This window comes from Solanum pennellii, chromosome 8, assembly GCF_001406875.1.
Source record: "Solanum pennellii chromosome 8, SPENNV200".
In the NCBI taxonomy this organism is placed as follows: Eukaryota; Viridiplantae; Streptophyta; class Magnoliopsida; order Solanales; family Solanaceae; genus Solanum; species Solanum pennellii.
Genome location: NC_028644.1, coordinates 331,757 through 349,213, shown reverse-complemented (window position 1 = coordinate 349,213; position 17,457 = coordinate 331,757). Strand labels below are relative to the sequence as shown.

Genomic DNA, 17,457 nt, shown 5'->3' with positions numbered 1-17,457 from the left:
GGCTTGGATTGCACTTGTCAGAGTTCCTCCTTTTTTTAACCAGAGTTCTTGCATTCGATCTTGAAAATTAGAAAAAAACTAATTCTATGTAGCTCCTCTACTTTGTTGTTGTTATTGTTTCCTTTAATTAGTTGCTATGTTTCCTTCACTATGATCTTTTCTATTTATACCTACTTTGATTTGTTGTATTCGAGCTAAGGTTCCCTGAAAACAACTTTTTTACCTTCACGAAGTAGAGGTAAGTTTCGTGCACTCTACCATCTCCACACCCCATATACTATATATGTTGTTGTTGTTTATTTCACACACATGATCAAATTACTAGGTAGTTAAAAGATTCATTGGTTTAGATCAATTTTTTTGAAAAGCTTTTGGACTCAACGAAAAGAGCTCTAAGCCTTCATAACAAACTCTTTCATATAGTTGGAGACAATATTGAAGTGTCTCCAACTATATACCCATTTTTACACGAAGAATGAAACTTTATAACAACTTTTTCATAGACGTTCACATATCAGAACACAATAGAACTATAAAGTTAAGCTTGATTCGATGAAAGTATTGCCACGTTAGATGAATTCGCCTAAATAATCAATGTCATTTAAACGTAGTTGATTGAATCAAAATATAGCTCAACTTCACATTCACAAAACAACATAGCGTATTTACATGGGAAACTTACATAAATATATACAAATAAAAAAATATTTACCATTTATAGTAATAATATCTTTTTTTTCACTTGATCACTTTTAATTCATTTATAATACAAGTTTAATACATATTACAAAGAAGAATTTATTATTCATATATAATACAAATTTTAATAATGGATAATACATTTATCACACATTTTAATACGCTTATAATACAATGTGTCAAATTTTTACCAAACAAACATAATATATTTCAAAAAACAATTATAATTCATATATATTGCATACATAATTCACTTTTAATTCATATTACAGATTTGACATAGTATTGTTATAAATGGTAATAAATAAAAAGTATTGCTAAAATCAGTAATTATTTATTAAAATGTACTAATTTATGTAATTTTTCCTATTTACATTGAGTATTGAAGTCGTAGGCATTTCATAATCAAATTAACGAGCAAAAATGAGATAAAAAGAATTTATAATTTTTTTTACGTCATTTATATGTTATTTCCCATTTCAAGAGGAAAAATCAAATTTTTGAATATGTTTATCTACCGTGGTTTATATTTTCTTTTTTAATTTTCAAATAAATATTAAAATACTAAGATAAATAAACTAAAATGGAGAAATGTCATAAAAAGACCAAAATACCCTTACAGCAGAGTATATATATATATGAAACCCAATTTAAATTCGACCCGCCATTTTCATATTTCTCTCAATCAGCCCTAACCCCCAAATTACTTCTTCTCCAATCTCCAATGGCGAAAGAAAACCGATTCAGTGATTTGCCCGACTCAGTTCTGATTCACATTCTCTCTATGATGTGTAAAAACAGTGAAGATAGTAAAGAAGTTGTGAGAACTAGTGTATTGTCTAAGCAATGGCAGTTTCTTTGGAAGTCTGTTCCAGTACCTCTCGATTTCTACTTGGAGGAAAATTTCTTAGATGATGATATGCAAGAAATGGTAAATTTTACGCATAGAGAGCTTCATTATTTTAGGTCTTTCGACAAAATTCGAAAATTGGAGTTGATTTTTGATTTTTATAAACCGGAGGATTTTGTTGAAGATATCGATTTATGGATATATGTTGCAACTGAACTTGGAAAAGTCGAAGATTTAATACTTGAATGTGAATGTGGATATGAGTTTCCTCAGTTTGCGTATAAGAATGCGACGTTGAGGAATTTGGATTTACGGTTCTGTACAGTAAACCCTTTAGCTAATGTGAATTGGAGTGGTATCGTTTCTCTTTCATTTAGTAACATGTGTTTGAAGGATGGTGTAATGAAAAAGATATTATCTGGTTGCCCTAACTTGGAGTGCTTGAAACTCTACGATCTTCATGGGCTTCATCGTCTGAGAATCAGCAATGTGAAGTTGAGAAAATTGGTCATAAAGGATTTGACATATGATGATGAATGTGGCCAATGGCTTGTAATAATAGCCCCACATATTAAAGATTTGGAAATTCTGGGGTTGTGCCGTGGGATACGCTTGAGAAATGTGGATTCGCTTGTCACTGCAGTCCTTGATTTTAATCTTAATTTTGAAGAGGACCAATCGAAGAGGAAGAGCAGGGAGTCTACTTGTTTGAAGTATATTTTTCAGAGTGTTGCCCATATCAAGAAGCTTGAATTAGGTTGCTGGTGCAGCGAGGTATATTTTATACTCTTCACTTTCCGAAATTCAGATTTGTTAAGTTGCATTATCTCTTGTTTTGACATTTCGCTATGTGGTTTTTTAAGTATCTGTCCATACTGGAATTGGATGGGTGGCAGCCTCAACCATCAACCTGGAAATTCTTACAACTTAGCACAACCTTGAGGCAATTAGATTTCCCTGGAATTAGCAGTTATCTACAGAGTTCATCGCATCTCGAGACTTTAGTCATTGATGGGTACAATGAATCAAGAGTAAGTTCCCTTTACTTTTGTGTATTTCATCTTACCAAATATAAAACAATTTGTTAGTGGAAGAAGACGACAATATGTATTTCTGATATTTAGTACACTAGGAAAGGAATCACTAAACTTGATGAAAAGTCACCTTTGTGTAATACTTCAGGGGGGATTAACTGATGAGAAGTTCTGTAAGTACTTGATGGGAGAGGAATGGAAGTAGTCGTCTTGCTTCTTTTCTTTCGATCAACTTATGTCTCTACTTCGCTTGATTTTCATGCTAGTGGACGCCATGCTTTGTTTTTGGCCTTATTAGCTTGATTTCATAAGTGAGTATTTCAAATTGACTAGATAGGAAGACGTTTGACCTGAGCTAGGGAGGGATTGAGGTCACGTTTCTTTAGGGCTCTAGTCTGTAACAAGGCTCGAAGACCTCCGGCTGGATTTGAAATGGATCAGGTAGGGCATCCGTTTATGATGCAGAGAAAAATGTGCATTGGGCAATAGCATAGCTATTATTGACCTGACCTTTTCAATAACTTAAAGCCCACTCTTTCTTCAAGATATGAAACGAGTAGCCGAAAACAGCTGTCCCTATTGTATTAATAGCTTCAGTCATGATTTCTCATTTGCTAAAGCTGTTGCGGCTGTGTGCTTATTATTCCTTTTTCCTGTAAGACATTCAAAAAAACTATTTATTTTCCTTCATGAAACAGTAGCTTGTGTTGCTTTGGTTCATGTCGTCACTATCAAAATAGACTTTATGAGTGAACATTTTGTAGTTGTTGGAAATACATTTTGGAATGAACGATCAGATGCTTTGAACATTGTTACATTTGCTAAGCACTGAGTTGTTCCACCTTTTTATTTTATCCACAATCAACAACTCCTTGGCTTCCTGCTTCTTCTATCTAAGATAGCAGATCTCTTTCCTACAGGCTCAGCTGTTACGTTACACGAGTGAGGATGAACAGGTCAAGAGGTTTGAGAGACATGATTTTAGTGGCTCATTTCGACATCTGAGGACCATCGAGATCCTGGACTTTTCTGTGTCCATGCTGCCGTTTGTTGAATATTTGCTCAAGCATGCAAGTGTGCTAGAAAAAATTGTCATTGTTCCCAGAAGCAAAAGCAGTGATGCGTATGTCGAAATAGTAAAGGAGTTCCTGCGCTTTCCAAGATCCTCTTCATCTGTGACTTTATGTTTGAAACTGGATTGAGCTGATAGACATGACTTGGATTGCACTTGCCTGTATCCAAGGAGGTATTAGTAGTAAACGACAATGTGTTCATTCTCTTAACCATCTTGTTCTTAATGTTTTGTGATTTCAATACATATTGTTGAATCCTAACCATGCTGTTATACTGAAAATCACATTGATACTATCGTCCAAACATACTTAACTTCCGAGTTCTGCTGGAATATGTCATGAGCACTGTTTCTTGCTTTGATTATATTAGGTTTTCTGTCTGTTAACCAAAGAAGCATTAAACTGTCATATATAGCATGACCGTATGTCTTTCAAGAAATTTGTAACCAAAAGAAGAGAACTCCCTTGTAGGAATAAAAGATCAACCAAATGTAACTTACATACTTGAACACCTCATCAGCTGTCACTCTGTCTATTGCCCGAGCTTGCCACACAAATAGCATAGAGGTCTTTAAACTTCATTGCGAATGGTTACTATGGTCCCACACTAGACTGAAATCGCTGAATCACTCATAAGAGTCCAACGATACACGAGCGACCGGCTCCTCAAACAGATCAGACTTGTTCAAGATTAAAACAAATAGAGTCAAATGGAAAAAGGGGTGTCTGACCATTGTTTCAAAGAGTTGTTTGATATGTGTCATCTTGTTCTGAAGAAGTGGCCCTCTGTCCTCCGGAGCAAGCCACGTCTGATCATAGTCACTCAGGGAGCCACACAAGATGCTACAATACAAACATCTCAACCCATTTGCATCCACCACTAATTCCATTGGCATTTAGCTAGTACCTGTCAGGAAGGACACAGAAACATACTCAACTAAATGATGGGATTTGAAGATAATGATAACTTATCGCACATGCAATTTTCAAGAGGATGGCTCCATCAATGTAGTTACAGTTGTCGGTCCTAAACCAGGAATTTTTCCACATGCGGTCGTTCTATTATCATATTTATTCCAATAGATGTTGTATCAAACATTAACTATATTTATCTTTACGGGGAAGGACCTCTTCCATGGATCAATGGTCCCTTTCTGGATCTTTTAAGTACCAAACTAGCATAATGTTTTCTGCTTTTTAACAAGTTAAACAAGATTTTAGGAATACAACTGCACCTGCTAAGCATAGCTGTGGAATACAAGAAAATGAGTAAATTATGGAAAGCAAGGAAGTTCAGACTAGCACTAAAAATGACTTGAGGAAATTCAATATTAACTAATGCATTTCATTTCATGAGTTACTTGACAAAAATCTTCTCACTTTTTCTCTATTTTAGCACTTACGGGAACAATGAACAGGGGAAGAAGAGAGCTATTATCCAACAATGAACTTTAAGAACTTTGGAAAACTACATAATTATAAATCAACCCAAATTTTTAACGTTGTTCCGTCCATTGATAACTCTTTATTCTCATAGCTCATCCTCGAAGATTCAGTTCAAAAGGTCTTGTTTCAATCTTCTGTTCAACGAGATAACTTCATTAACCTAACACAAGGGTTCAGTTGACAATGTCATAAAACCAGATTCCGCAACAATGAATGTTTATATGCAAACTGAGGAAACTCGTACCTGTAGTCATTTATGCAGAAAAGTGCAAGTGTAAAATCTTAACAGTAGCAAGTTGAGTAGAAAAGTGTATCCATAAATCAACAAATAACACTTCTCATACCTGAAATTCTGGATTTTCTGGTGATCAAGAGCACCATTTTGATTTTCATTACTGGGGAAGGTGAAATTGAGTGATAGTAGAATAAACATCCAAAGAAACCACCAGCGCTTAGACATTTACGGGTATATTCTGCAACTAAACCAGCTAATGTTGAACGGATGTGTAACTAGACCAATTGAAAGAGAAACTAGACTACTCCATAATTTTGAAGAGTAAAATCTTCAACATTAGTAAGTTTAGTAGCAAAATGCACCCATTTGTCAACATCACTCATTTGCATCCATCATCAATTCCATTGGCATTTCCTCTGATCAGCTAGTACCTGTCAGGGAGGCCATAAAAACATGTACCTAAATGATGGCAAGTGAAGGAAATCATAACCTATTGCACATATGATTTTCAAGAGGCTGGCTCCGGCAATGTAGCTAGTCTGTTTCACCTTAGACGTGTACATAGGTAACATGTGTTCTGTATTTAATTTTATTAACATAACGGGCCGAGCACCAAGACAATGTTGGTGAGCCCCAGAAGAAAATGATTGCCAAAAAGGGTAAGAATTAAGCAGATACGATCCTCAATGAGATAAGCCTCTAATGTGCAAGTAAGAAGAGTATCTCCATATAGGAGGACTCCTATTTGCAGTATGAAACATAACTAGCTTAAGTACTCGTACAGACTTGCTCAACAGTTATATACAAAGCACCTAATATAATCGTTTCTTTCTCTGCTTTCAACTCTTATTTCTCACAAGGCTATCACATGCTTCTTCTTTTTTCCCATTCTTTTCTTTTTTGGAACAAGTATGGTATCTCCTATCCTGGACAAACGATAAAGTGTGATTTGACGAGAGTATTACTAGGGTAGGTGAATCCGCCTGAATAGTATATCTGATTTAAATATAGTTGATTGAATCAAAATAAACCTCAACTTCGCATATATTTAAACGCCTTAGCATACATACATTGAGTTTGAAGGTTCTGGCAATGGACATTGATTTGGTCAATCAAAGGCCAAGAGGCTGCACCGGGCATTCAATGAGCTTGACCTGACCATGGTAACTCTAGCTATATTATTTTATATAATAGTATTTAACACGATGTTGAATATAAAAAAAGAAATATATTTGACAATGCTATAATGCAAATATGTATAACATGTCAAAAAACGCTCCTAAAATCTTACGGTTATAAGAGAGTGTCATCAACTTTAAAATAGAATGTAAGAACTAAATAAAATTTCCAATATAAAAGAAGTGTAATTAAATAGTTTCCTCAATATAAAAAGTGTCTCATCTTTTTTAATCACCCAAAAAGAAAAGAAGTATCAAATAAAATGAAACAGAGGGAGCATATTTGACTGATTCCCTAACAAAGTTAACAATCCCAACACAAAAAAATATCATAGCTTAGGATCATATCGCACCAAATTTAGAGGCTACATGCCACAAATTAATCAACCCCAGAAGTCAAATATCGCAAAAGCCAAAGCACATTATGAGAAGAACCCAAAAGCCCCAAAACAAAATGACGGCAAAATAAAAAATTGTTCTCCAGGATTTTAAACCTTAAACTTCGATAGTAAGGAAACATGACCAGGACAGCAATATGAACATAACTCACACAACATAAGCAATCCTTCTTAATAATGATCAGAGAAATACAATGCTGCTCAGAATTGAAGAACTGCTAACTACCCAAACAAGGGAAATAAATTAAGAGAACATAAAAATTCCTTTAGAAGTCTTGCACAAAACAGAATAATAAGCACAAGCTGCTGCAGATTTAGAAAAGAGAAACCATCAACCTCAACACTAAAAAGTAAATTCTGAAACGCTTGCAAGGCGCTTTAAAATGAAATTACAGCATTAGAATTACATATTACTTGGAGCAATTTCTTGTGAACATATAGAGAATTCCCACATCGATGGACAAGCACTAATGTAAAATGGTCCAAACCTAATCTAGGATGAGTAAAACTAGACGCAGCTGGAAGTTGCAGACTAGGAAAAAAAAGACCAGTAAGGAACAAATAATATCGTATTGATGAAAGCCTCCATGCTCGCGTTCTAAGAGGAAATCTTTTGACTATTTTCCTTCATCAAAGCCAGAAGCAAAGGGAAAAAACTCCACAGCTAGTAACTAAAGGGTTGAAGGGAATACCTAAAGATCCAACAAACAAAGTAAAGAGTCTTTATACAAATAGGAGTGATAGTACAGTATAGTTCGATACATACGAACATTTGTATGTGGCTGGTCATTAGATGTCACCAATTCAAATAGATGTACGATATGTGAGATAGAATGCCAGCCTTTGTAAGAAACGAAATGCGGGTGGAACCCGACTCTCTTTATATGATGTGGATGTTGTGAACAAGTCACAGAACATTCTTGGCACTATGAACCTATTATTGAAGAAATTAAAGAGTTGATTCATAACTCTATTCTTAGGGCATTGGAACAGTAAGAGGTAATGCAGTCAAATCCCCTCTTTGTAACCTTTTAGCATTATCTGTGAAATATGCCACTAAGGTGATGATTAATTGAGTTTTACAGTTTCTTTCCTAGTTTACTTGAGATAAAAAAAAAATATTCTGATATATCTTCTTCTTCAACTAATAGTTGTTTGACATTGATAACATAAAGTAACAAAAATGAAGGTACAAAAGAAACTTACCATTGGTCTGTGATAGCACTGGTCAACCACGAATGTCTCGAGATCCGGTGAACTTGGGAAAATCACTTATTTAGTCTTCCGTTGTGATTTTGCTATGCATTTTCACTTTTGACAAAGCTGAGCTCTGATGTATATAAAATGTATTAATTTTAATCTTATGATTAATTATAAATCTATAACTAAGAATTATGAAATCGATATATCAACAGACAAACCAACTTTTGCTATAGTTTTCTACTTGGGTCTTTCACAAAAAAAAAATTGATGACAAGGGAACCCCACAGCCGCCACCCTTTGGGTGCACACAGGGTAGAACCCCGCTCCTATGCAATAGCTCGCCAACCACATAGGAGAGGTAACCCACACTAGGCAAGACCGGTGCAACGAGCTCGACCCAGAAAGTGAAACCCCCCCCTGCTGGTTCGAACTTGAGACCTCAAACATGGAAGTCCCAAGCCCAAACCACTGGGCCACCTTGAAGGGTCTAGTCTTTCTCAATTTTTCTTTTTTATGTCAAGAATATTAAATTGTATAGAATTAATTGGCTATAATTCACAAAGAACATTCCAAATCTACAACCTGGAATAGCCTAAGGTGCTGGATAAGGCTGCAGGTCTAAAGTTAGGATCCTTCGTGATCTAATTTTTAAGATTCGAGGATATGGATCCATGTATGATTACGGGTGCATGGATTCACCTAAAAATAATTAAAACATCTACAAATAGAGTTATAAAGCCTAAATTATGAGAAATTATTTTGGAGAACTTGAGGAGAATTTTGGAAGGAGAATAAGTGTAAAGGAGTGACATAGAAACTTTTGAGAATTGGTAAACATTGTATTCTTCAGCAATAAGAATTGGTAAACTTTTATATAAAAGGTATCCCATTTTCTTCAATCTTACCTTAGCTTTTGTATTGATTACAAAAATCATTAAAACAGTCCAAACTTTCCCCGTTGATTTTGGTCAAAGTACCCAAAATCGATTGACTGAATCAGACACGGATCCCACAACCAATTTGTGACGACACAGGTGCACCACCAAAAGTGAAGAGTCTGAGCAACTTAGGGAATATCTATGCTTTCACTTAGTCTTTCACAAAACCGTTATCTTGTTATAGAGTCCAACTAAGGAAGGATCTATAGAAGATTCATAATAGGACTTCCTGATAGTACAGATTAAGCAATGATTTGATGCAAAAAATGTACATATCTGAAACAAATAATGTTCATCCTATTTAGCTAGCTTAATAAATGAAACCCTAAAGGTCATATGTGAAATAGAATGATTTAATTAAGTTTTATAATTAACTGTAAGTACAATTTTCTCTAACATTCTTTTTTAGCAAAATTCTCTATTATTGAATGCACGTACGAAGAAAGGTAAAAGAAAATGGATAAAATATCATGTGTTGAAGTTTCGTGCCTTTATATAGTTTAGTTTAGATAGATTGTGCATTTAGAAATTGAAGTTCATTTTCTTTCATTTTTCAGTAATTTGGTTTTAACTTGCCACATTTCTCATTTTACTTCCATTCAGCATGATTTCTATTATGGTGCACCGAAGGGTGTGGCCTACTGGTCAAGAAAGTGGTTGAAAACCCTAAGATCTCAGGTTCAAAACTAAGTGGAGACAAAAAAACACTAGATGATTCTTCCCATCTGTCCTAGGCTCAGAGTTACGTGGTACCTATTCTAGGTGTAAAGCGGGAGGTGGGAGGTATTCCGTAGAATTAGTCAATGTGCGAAATCCCACCCGGACACCACGGTCATCAAAAAAATATGATTTGTATTACGGTAAAAGCTATAAATTAGATTAGTTTTGAGTGCACAAAGATCAAGTGCGGCTTGTGGATTTAGCTCTTTGTGAGAGACTTCCAATTAAATAGGCTGGAGAAAACTCATAACAAAAGAAGGTTCTAAGCTATTTGAAACAATGAGGGATAGCTAGTAGTAGAAATTCAGAGAGAAGGATAGACAGGAAGACTCTTTAATACCTTCTAACGTCCTTGTTATTTGATGAGGATGAGGTACAAAGTAATATAAGAGTAGTTCGGAAGTAATATAAGAGTAGTTCGGTCATCGATACCTATCTATTTGAATAGGTTCACTTACAATGCATATTTACAAGCTCATAAAAGGTATTGTTTACATACACCGAGAGACATATTATGATCACAAACCCCTCCATGCAGTGGAGAAACTAGGTGAAGGGAAGGTGAAAAACTATACTCATAAGTAGGATAAAGTTGAACATATTTTGTTACATATAAGTTGTTGAAATCCCTGACACAAGGAAAAATTCTAGTGTACTGGTAAAGGGGGTCAAAAACTACTTCAAGTCACAGGTTCAAATCCAAACTATCAACTTTTGGTATTTGTTTGAATCCCATATATAAGTTTATAGTGGAAGGCTTTTAATGCAAACTAAATTGAAAGCTAATGAAAGAACATAGAACTTGGCTCTCCTCAATTCATTTTGAAATAACTTCACTCCGGGTTACCGCATAATCCATTCAAGCATCATAAAGGTAACACTATTAAATAATCCAGAGGAAGCGGAGCAACCACTCCAAGTCTGTTTTCTCCATTTAATTTCTTTATCCCCTTTATCAAAATGGTAAAAAAGTATTACGTATTATAGCACTGATTTAGTGCGATATATGAGAAGCACATAATGTAGGTATGTTTTTCTATCAAAAGTGTATTTTCAAAGTTCATATAAGCTTGTGAGATACTGGTCACTAACAAATCGGGGAGGAAGATCAGAATTAGAAATTGATGGAAAAGCAAGGATATGGGCTCTTGTAAGTAGGAAACACAAAAACCATCGATTCTAGTTCTATTTGACAATAGCAAAGAGAAAGAAAGGAACTGAAAGTCACTTGACGGTAAGAAGAAAGCAGAGTTTGTATTCTCAAATAATATCAGAGGGATTTGCACACAATCCTATTAATTTACTCTTTCTAACTAATTGCAGTGCAGGATCTCACATGTTTGTGTTAATAACATAAGCTAACAGAAACAAAACATTGGACACATAATGAATCTAGAAATACTATTTTTGCAAAATGACCAGGATTCAGCAATATGAGTATATATCACAAAGCATTTGGAACAAGAGTTCACACATGAACATGATGATCCGATAATACACACATTTTTAAGTACTTAGACATGAAGAAACACTAAAAACTCCTTGGATACTGATTACGGACCAAGTAGAAACCTAACCTTGTCTATAGCTGCAAACCAATTTCAAACATAAAAGTAACAACTGTTAAGCATGTTGTGATTAAAGCAAAAGTCGAGGTGGCAAAGACCTTTGATTGGTAAAGGTAACTGAAGCATGCGAAGAGGATCTTGGAAAGCTCAAGAGCTTTTGTTCAATTCTAATCTGATCAAGACACACAGCAATCTCTTTGCATCTGGCAGCTATGTCGAACTTTTCTAGCATGATTGCATTCTCAAGCAAATATTTAACCAATGGAAGAACAAACTTATTTACACTTAATGGTCCAACCAAATTAATGAACTTGATAGTCTTCAGATGTAGCAATGGGCAGTTAAATTTATGTGTCTCAAATGTCCAATTTTGACTTTCGTTATCCTTAAAAGAATAAGCATATAAGTACTGCACGAAAGAATTCGCAAACATTAACCAGTTATTCTCCTCAGATGGACGTAAAAGCCAATGAACTGATAGTTAGATAAAATAAAATGGTGATGAATTACTTTTTAGATTCAAAGAACAAGTCAAGTGCTTAGCAAAAGTTACAAAGTGATATAAGCAAACAACAAAAGAAAAATGTTTCAACGCTTTCTTGAAGCTGGTCCTTTATCTCTTTGCGTGAAGGTGAGTACTATTCCGTGTTAAACTTCTTTTTCACAAAAAAAAGGTCATTATAGAAGCGGATTACTCATAGAATCAACTATGACAGTGGCAAATCTCTGTTATGTAAATTGGACATAGAGAAAGCTTTTGACCAACTTAACTGGGCCTATCTAGTTAATATACTGAAACAAATGGGATTTGGTGATAGGTGGATAAGATGGATATACTTCTGCATTTCAACAGTGAAGTTCTCAGTTTTGATCAACAGAAGTCCAGTTGGATTTTTCTCTACTCAAAAGGGGTTGAGGCAGGGGGATCCACTCTCTCCTTATCTATTCATTCTGGCTATGGAAGGACTATCTCAGTTACTAGCTAGGGCTAAAGAACTTCAATGGATTCAAGGATTTCAAGTAGGCAGCAATCCAGCCACCACTGTCAATGTATCTCACCTTCTTTATGCGGATGACACTCTCATTTTTTGTGGAGCTGACAGGCAACAAGTCTCCTATCTAAACACCACCCTTACAGTTTTTGAAGCTATCTCTGGACTCTATATTAACATGCTCAAAAGTGCTATATATCCGGTTAATCAGGTGGACAATCTAGAGGAACTTGCTGGTATACTTAGTTGCAAAATAGGATCGTTACCCACCACCTATCTAGGTCTTCCCTTGGGGGCAAGTTTCAAATCTTCTGGAATTTGGAATGGAGTTATTGAAAAAATAGAAAAGAGACTTGCTACATGGAAAATGCAATACCTCTCTATGGGAGGTAGGCTCACTCTCATCAACAGTGTACTAGATAGTATTCCTACGTACTGCATGTCTCTATTTCCAATACCAGGTTCAATTTTGAAACAAATAGATAGGCTCAGAAGGAGATTTCTATGGGAAGGAAATAGTCTCACTCACAAGTACTCTCTAGTTAAATGGAAATCAGTAACTCAACCTAAGTTTCAAGGAGGCTTGGGAATCAGAAATCTCCAACTTCACAACAAGAGCTTACTCATGAAGTGGCTCTGGAGATATGGACAAACTGAGGCTGGGTTTTGGAGAGACATCATCAAGGCTAAATATGGCATTCAAGATCACTGGTGTCCAATGAAAAGCACTGAACCTCATGGTGTTGGGGTCTGGAAACACATAAGCAGTTTCAAAGATAATTTCTTTGAGGAAGTATCCTTCAAGGCTGGTAATGGACTCAAGATCAGATTTTGGCAAGACAGATGGCTTGGGAACTCTAGGCTAAAAGACTATTTCCCCTCCTTGTTCCAGATAGCCTCTAACAAAGAAGCAACTATAGCCCAGTACAGAGACAACAACCATTGGACACCTATTTTCGGAAGGAACTTCCAGGATTGGGAGATTAATGACCTACTTTCCCTCTTAGAAACTCTGCAAAACACTACATTGGTGGTCGAAGATCAAGACAAGATTCTTTGGGGTAATTCTAAGGAAAAGACCTACACTGTGAAAGAATGTTACAAAAATTTAAGCTCCCAGAATGGCATTCTACTAATTTGGCCTTGGAAACATGTCTGGAAAACTAGGCAACCCCTCAGAGTTTCTTGTTTCACCTGGACAGCATTGAAGGAAGCATGTCTAACACAAGACAACCTCAGGAAAAAAGGTGTAATCCTCATCAACAGATGTGTCATGTGCAAGCAAACCAATGAGAGTGTTAATCACCTTTTTTTGCACTGCCCTGCAACAATTAGCTTATGGTATTATTTCTGCTCTATGCTTGGTCTACAATGGATAATGCCCTACAACATGAAGGATGCTTATGCCAGCTGGATATTGTGGAAAGTTGACAAATCCATCAGAAAGATCTGGAGAATGATCCCAGCAGCCATTTTTTGGAGCATATGGAAAGAAAGAAACAACAGATGCTTTAATGGAATATCAACCTCTTTATGCACTCTTAAAGCCCAATGTCTAGTTAGTTTATTTAGCTGGCACTTTTATGCCAATGTAAACAGTGTGGATACCTTTCGGATTTTGTTAGTTCCCTATCTCTAGTACAGTAGAGTAGCAGGGTTCCCTATTGACTGTTTCACAAGTTTTTGCCAAGCTAGCTCCATATTTTCTGTTTGGAGCAGCTTCTTTGCACAAGGTGCTTTTGTAACTTTGCATCTTCTTGATGCTTTCTAATATCATTTAATTACTTTATCAAAAAAAAATCTCTGTTAGAGTAACTCGAGGAAAATTATTATCTTGAGGAATATCAGAGTTTTGGGAAGCGAGAAGCGGAAAAGAGCGACATCACTTCACAGAAGCGTGAAGCGAGGCGCAAAGATACTCCTCAGATCTTTCTGTGAGCTCACATTCTACTTGAAAATACTCCTCAGTTTTTATCGTTTTTAGTTCTTAAAGGAACAATGAACTGGGAGTAAGCATCCACAAGTTAGAAGCTATTGTTGTAAAGTTCATCAAGTAATTTGACTAGTTATGTTTCATAGTGTATATAGGAGCCCACCTCCTATACAGAAACCCACTTTTTGCTTACACATTAGAGGCTTATCTCCCACGCTTTCCTCAAAGATTGAACATTCTCAATCTTCTCTTTACTTGAGGACTGAGCCGGTTTATTTGTTACCTTCTCTAAAGAGGTGGGGCAAAGAAATTTACAAGCAAGGCGGTTTAAATTTTAGGAAAATATATGATCTTTTTCTTCACTTAAGATCAAAATATGTCGATATATATCGTCTTCTTCTTCCGTTAATAGTTGTTTCTTATTCCATTTCAAGAAAAATAAAATAATTGTTTGATTGAAGGCGTAAAGAAAACTTACTCCTCGATCTTGATGGTGCCAGTCAATGATCAATGTCTCAATATTTGATGAATTCTGTATAACGCTGCAAATTCCTGGTAGGTCCAACTCTTCATTGTTTGTGTGAAGTTTTAAGAATCTTGAGCTCGATGGTTGATACTGGAAGCCTTCCAATGCCAGTTTGGACATGCACTTGTAAAACAAATAGATAACCGGATTATGTCAAAACAAAGAAATGTGACATACTCAACAAATGACATGTGAATAGTTAAACAGTGTTGAAGGTTGGTTTGGAGATCCAAAAATGGATATTAAACACTTTGAAAACCCCATTCACATGACTAAAAGATTATGATCAATGTAAATGAATTCAAATTTTACATGTTACTATGTCCATTGCAAACTATTTATTCTAAATGTTGGTCATCGGAATTTTTGCCCAAAAGGTCCTATCTCAATCACTGCCTAACTAGATTGGCATAAGAATGTAATCATTTACTAGGTACATACCAAATTGGTTATTGTAATAAACAAATGAATACAATAGTAAATAAGTAATTCCAAATCGAGAAAAAATATATCATGAATTCTATATAACGAAAAGTATAAATAAACCTCAATGCACCAGTGACTCAATTCCAGATTCTTGACATGGGCAACGCTGTGAAGAAGTTCCTTCAGACAACTAATCTCACGCTCGTCCGATATTTCTACCTCTCCAAAATCAAACATAAAATCTATACGAAAGAATGCAGTGACAAGTGCAGCCACATTTTCCAAGCGTATCCCACTGGAATACCCCAAAAGTACCAAACTTTGAATATGCGGAGCTAATATTTCAAGCCAAACATCACCGTCACTAGTTTCATAGCTGTTTAGGGTCAACTTTTTCAACTTCACATTGCTGATTTCAAGACGATCAAAGCCCCAAACGAAGTCCAATAGCAAGCACTCTAAGTTAGGACAACCCGACAATATTTTTCTCATGACACCCTCAGTCAGTTTCACATATCCAACTGAAAGAGATACTAGATTTCTCCAGTTCACATTAACGGAAGGTTCCAATTTCATCTTACAGTACTGTAAATTCAAATTCCTCACCAACGGACTCTTAAACGCAAACTGAGGTAACTTGTATCCAGAAAAACACTCAAGAGTAAGATCCTCAACATTAGCTTTCTTCATCGCAAAATAAACCCACAAATCGATATCTTTATCGAACCTATCCGGAGCAGAAAAATTGACAGCCATCTTAAATTTTCTGATTTTCTGACCAGACCCCCAATACAGAAGCTCCCTATGGATGGAATTCACGAAATCGAAAATCTCCAATTCCCCCAACTCAGGGCGACCAAAATAAGCATTCTCAGGGTGGCTAAAATCCAGGGATATTGGAACAGACCTCCAAAGATACCTCCATCGCTTAGATAATACACTACTTCTCACTATTTCTTTACCGTCCGGCAACATAGAAAGAATGTGAATTAGAATTGCCTCAGGCAAATCACTGAGTCCATCTTCAATCGCCATTGATGAAATGAAGAACAAATTTGGGGGTTAGGTATTTGGGATCATGAGGGAAGTGAATGAACCGAAGAAGTTAACTGGCTTTTATAGGAAAGTAGGTGGCTCCGATCGGGTCGGGTTTGCGCGTAAAATTTAATTCGGGATAATTACGTAACGTAGATCATTAAATGGATTACACGTGTATTTTTTGACTAACCGAGTTTGTTAGTAAAAAAAATTGATTACATATGTGTATAATCTGATTATTTGAGTTTGTTAGTAAAGAGATTTATCCTTTTGTTAAATCTCATTGATTCGTTAGCAAAGAAATTAACCTCTTTTAGTCGTTAGCAAAAAGAAGATTAATCTCTTTGAGTCGTTAGCAAAGAGATTAATCTCTTTGACTTGTTAGTAAAGAGATTAATCTCTTTGAGTCGTTTGCAAAGAGATTTATGTAACATAAAAAAATTTATTTATATAATTTGTTAGGGAAGAGATTGTTAATATGTGTATTTGAATTGTTGGTGAAGAAATTGATAATAGATGTGTTTAATTTGTAGTGAAGAGATTGATAATGCGTATATTGTTTAATTATTGAGTTTATATCCCCGTGTATTTTTTGATTATTTAAGTTGTTAGTGAAGAGATTGATAACATCTATATTTTCTTATTATTTGACTTGTTAGTAAATAAATTTATAACACATGTATTTTCTGATCATTTAATTTGTTAGTGCATATGTATTTTGTTATTATTTGACTTGTTAATGAAGAGATTGATAGCACGTGTATTTTTTTTATTAGTTGAGTTGTTAGTGAAGAAATCTAATAGGTTGTTAGTAAAGATAAGAGAAAAGACATAAAGAGACTATCGAAGTTGTCTCATATTTGCATAAAGACACCTAAACTTTTGAAGTGTCCTATAACACCACTAAACAACTATATATCGTTGTAAATTGGCCATTTTTAGTCATTCCATCGTCTATGTAATGCGCGTGTTGCTCACTCTCTAGGTAACTCGACCCGACCCTTTTTTTTGAACAAAATTCGTGAACTCCTTTTCATTTCATTTCTCAACTTTTCCCTAAAAAATCAAACGAAATACACTGTGTTCTTGTTGTTGACGATAGTGTTGTTGTTGACATTCTCGTTGTTGATCATTGTTGATCGTTGTTGATGTGTATTTGTGAAGATTCTTGGAGATTGAAGGTCTAACAGGTTAGGGTTC

The 17,457-nt window shown here is 35.4% G+C and overlaps 2 protein-coding genes across 19 annotated transcripts; one reads left to right on the top strand and one right to left on the bottom strand.

Annotated features, from left to right (window-relative positions):
* The first annotated feature begins 1,377 nt into the window (after nucleotides 1-1,377).
* On the top strand, nucleotides 1,378-3,866 carry LOC107026865 (F-box protein At5g03100-like). The gene is made up of 3 exons (XM_015227976.2): nucleotides 1,378-2,323; nucleotides 2,413-2,580; nucleotides 3,504-3,866. The coding sequence occupies exons 1-3, from the start codon at nucleotides 1,424-1,426 to the stop codon at nucleotides 3,783-3,785; spliced, it is 1,350 nt and encodes a 449-aa protein (XP_015083462.1). The 5' UTR covers nucleotides 1,378-1,423; the 3' UTR covers nucleotides 3,786-3,866.
* Nucleotides 3,240-16,317, bottom strand: LOC107026864 (F-box/LRR-repeat protein 25-like). Of its 18 annotated transcripts, none has more exons than XM_027919165.1 (8): nucleotides 15,340-16,317; nucleotides 14,746-14,916; nucleotides 11,441-11,751; nucleotides 8,120-8,243; nucleotides 6,408-6,491; nucleotides 4,157-5,768; nucleotides 3,971-4,035; nucleotides 3,240-3,815 (listed from the first exon to the last, which is right to left on the bottom strand). In XM_027919165.1, the coding sequence occupies exons 1-4, from the start codon at nucleotides 16,252-16,254 to the stop codon at nucleotides 8,222-8,224; spliced, it is 1,419 nt and encodes a 472-aa protein (XP_027774966.1). In that variant the 5' UTR covers nucleotides 16,255-16,317; the 3' UTR covers nucleotides 3,240-3,815; nucleotides 3,971-4,035; nucleotides 4,157-5,768; nucleotides 6,408-6,491; nucleotides 8,120-8,221. The 18 variants fall into 18 exon arrangements, with proteins under 18 accessions (XP_027774966.1, XP_027774967.1, XP_027774964.1 ...); XM_027919166.1 differs by having other exon boundaries at nucleotides 4,161-5,768; XM_027919163.1 differs by having other exon boundaries at nucleotides 3,971-5,768.
* Between the last annotated feature and the right edge of the window lie 1,140 nt (nucleotides 16,318-17,457).

Coding starts and splice junctions, on each gene's coding strand:
- LOC107026864 (XM_015227971.2), bottom strand. CDS start 16,254: ATGGCGATTGAAGATGGACTCAGTGATTTGCCTGAGGCAATTCTAATT. Junction 14,917..15,339: donor TGAGTCACTGGTGCATTGAG/GTTTATTTATAC, acceptor TTGTTTTACAAG/TGCATGTCCAAACTGGCATT. Junction 11,752..14,745: donor GGCACCATCAAGATCGAGGA/GTAAGTTTTCTT, acceptor TCTTTCGTGCAG/TACTTATATGCTTATTCTTT.
- LOC107026865 (XM_015227976.2), top strand. CDS start 1,424: ATGGCGAAAGAAAACCGATTCAGTGATTTGCCCGACTCAGTTCTGATT. Junction 2,324..2,412: donor TAGGTTGCTGGTGCAGCGAG/GTATATTTTATA, acceptor TGGTTTTTTAAG/TATCTGTCCATACTGGAATT. Junction 2,581..3,503: donor ATGGGTACAATGAATCAAGA/GTAAGTTCCCTT, acceptor TCTTTCCTACAG/GCTCAGCTGTTACGTTACAC.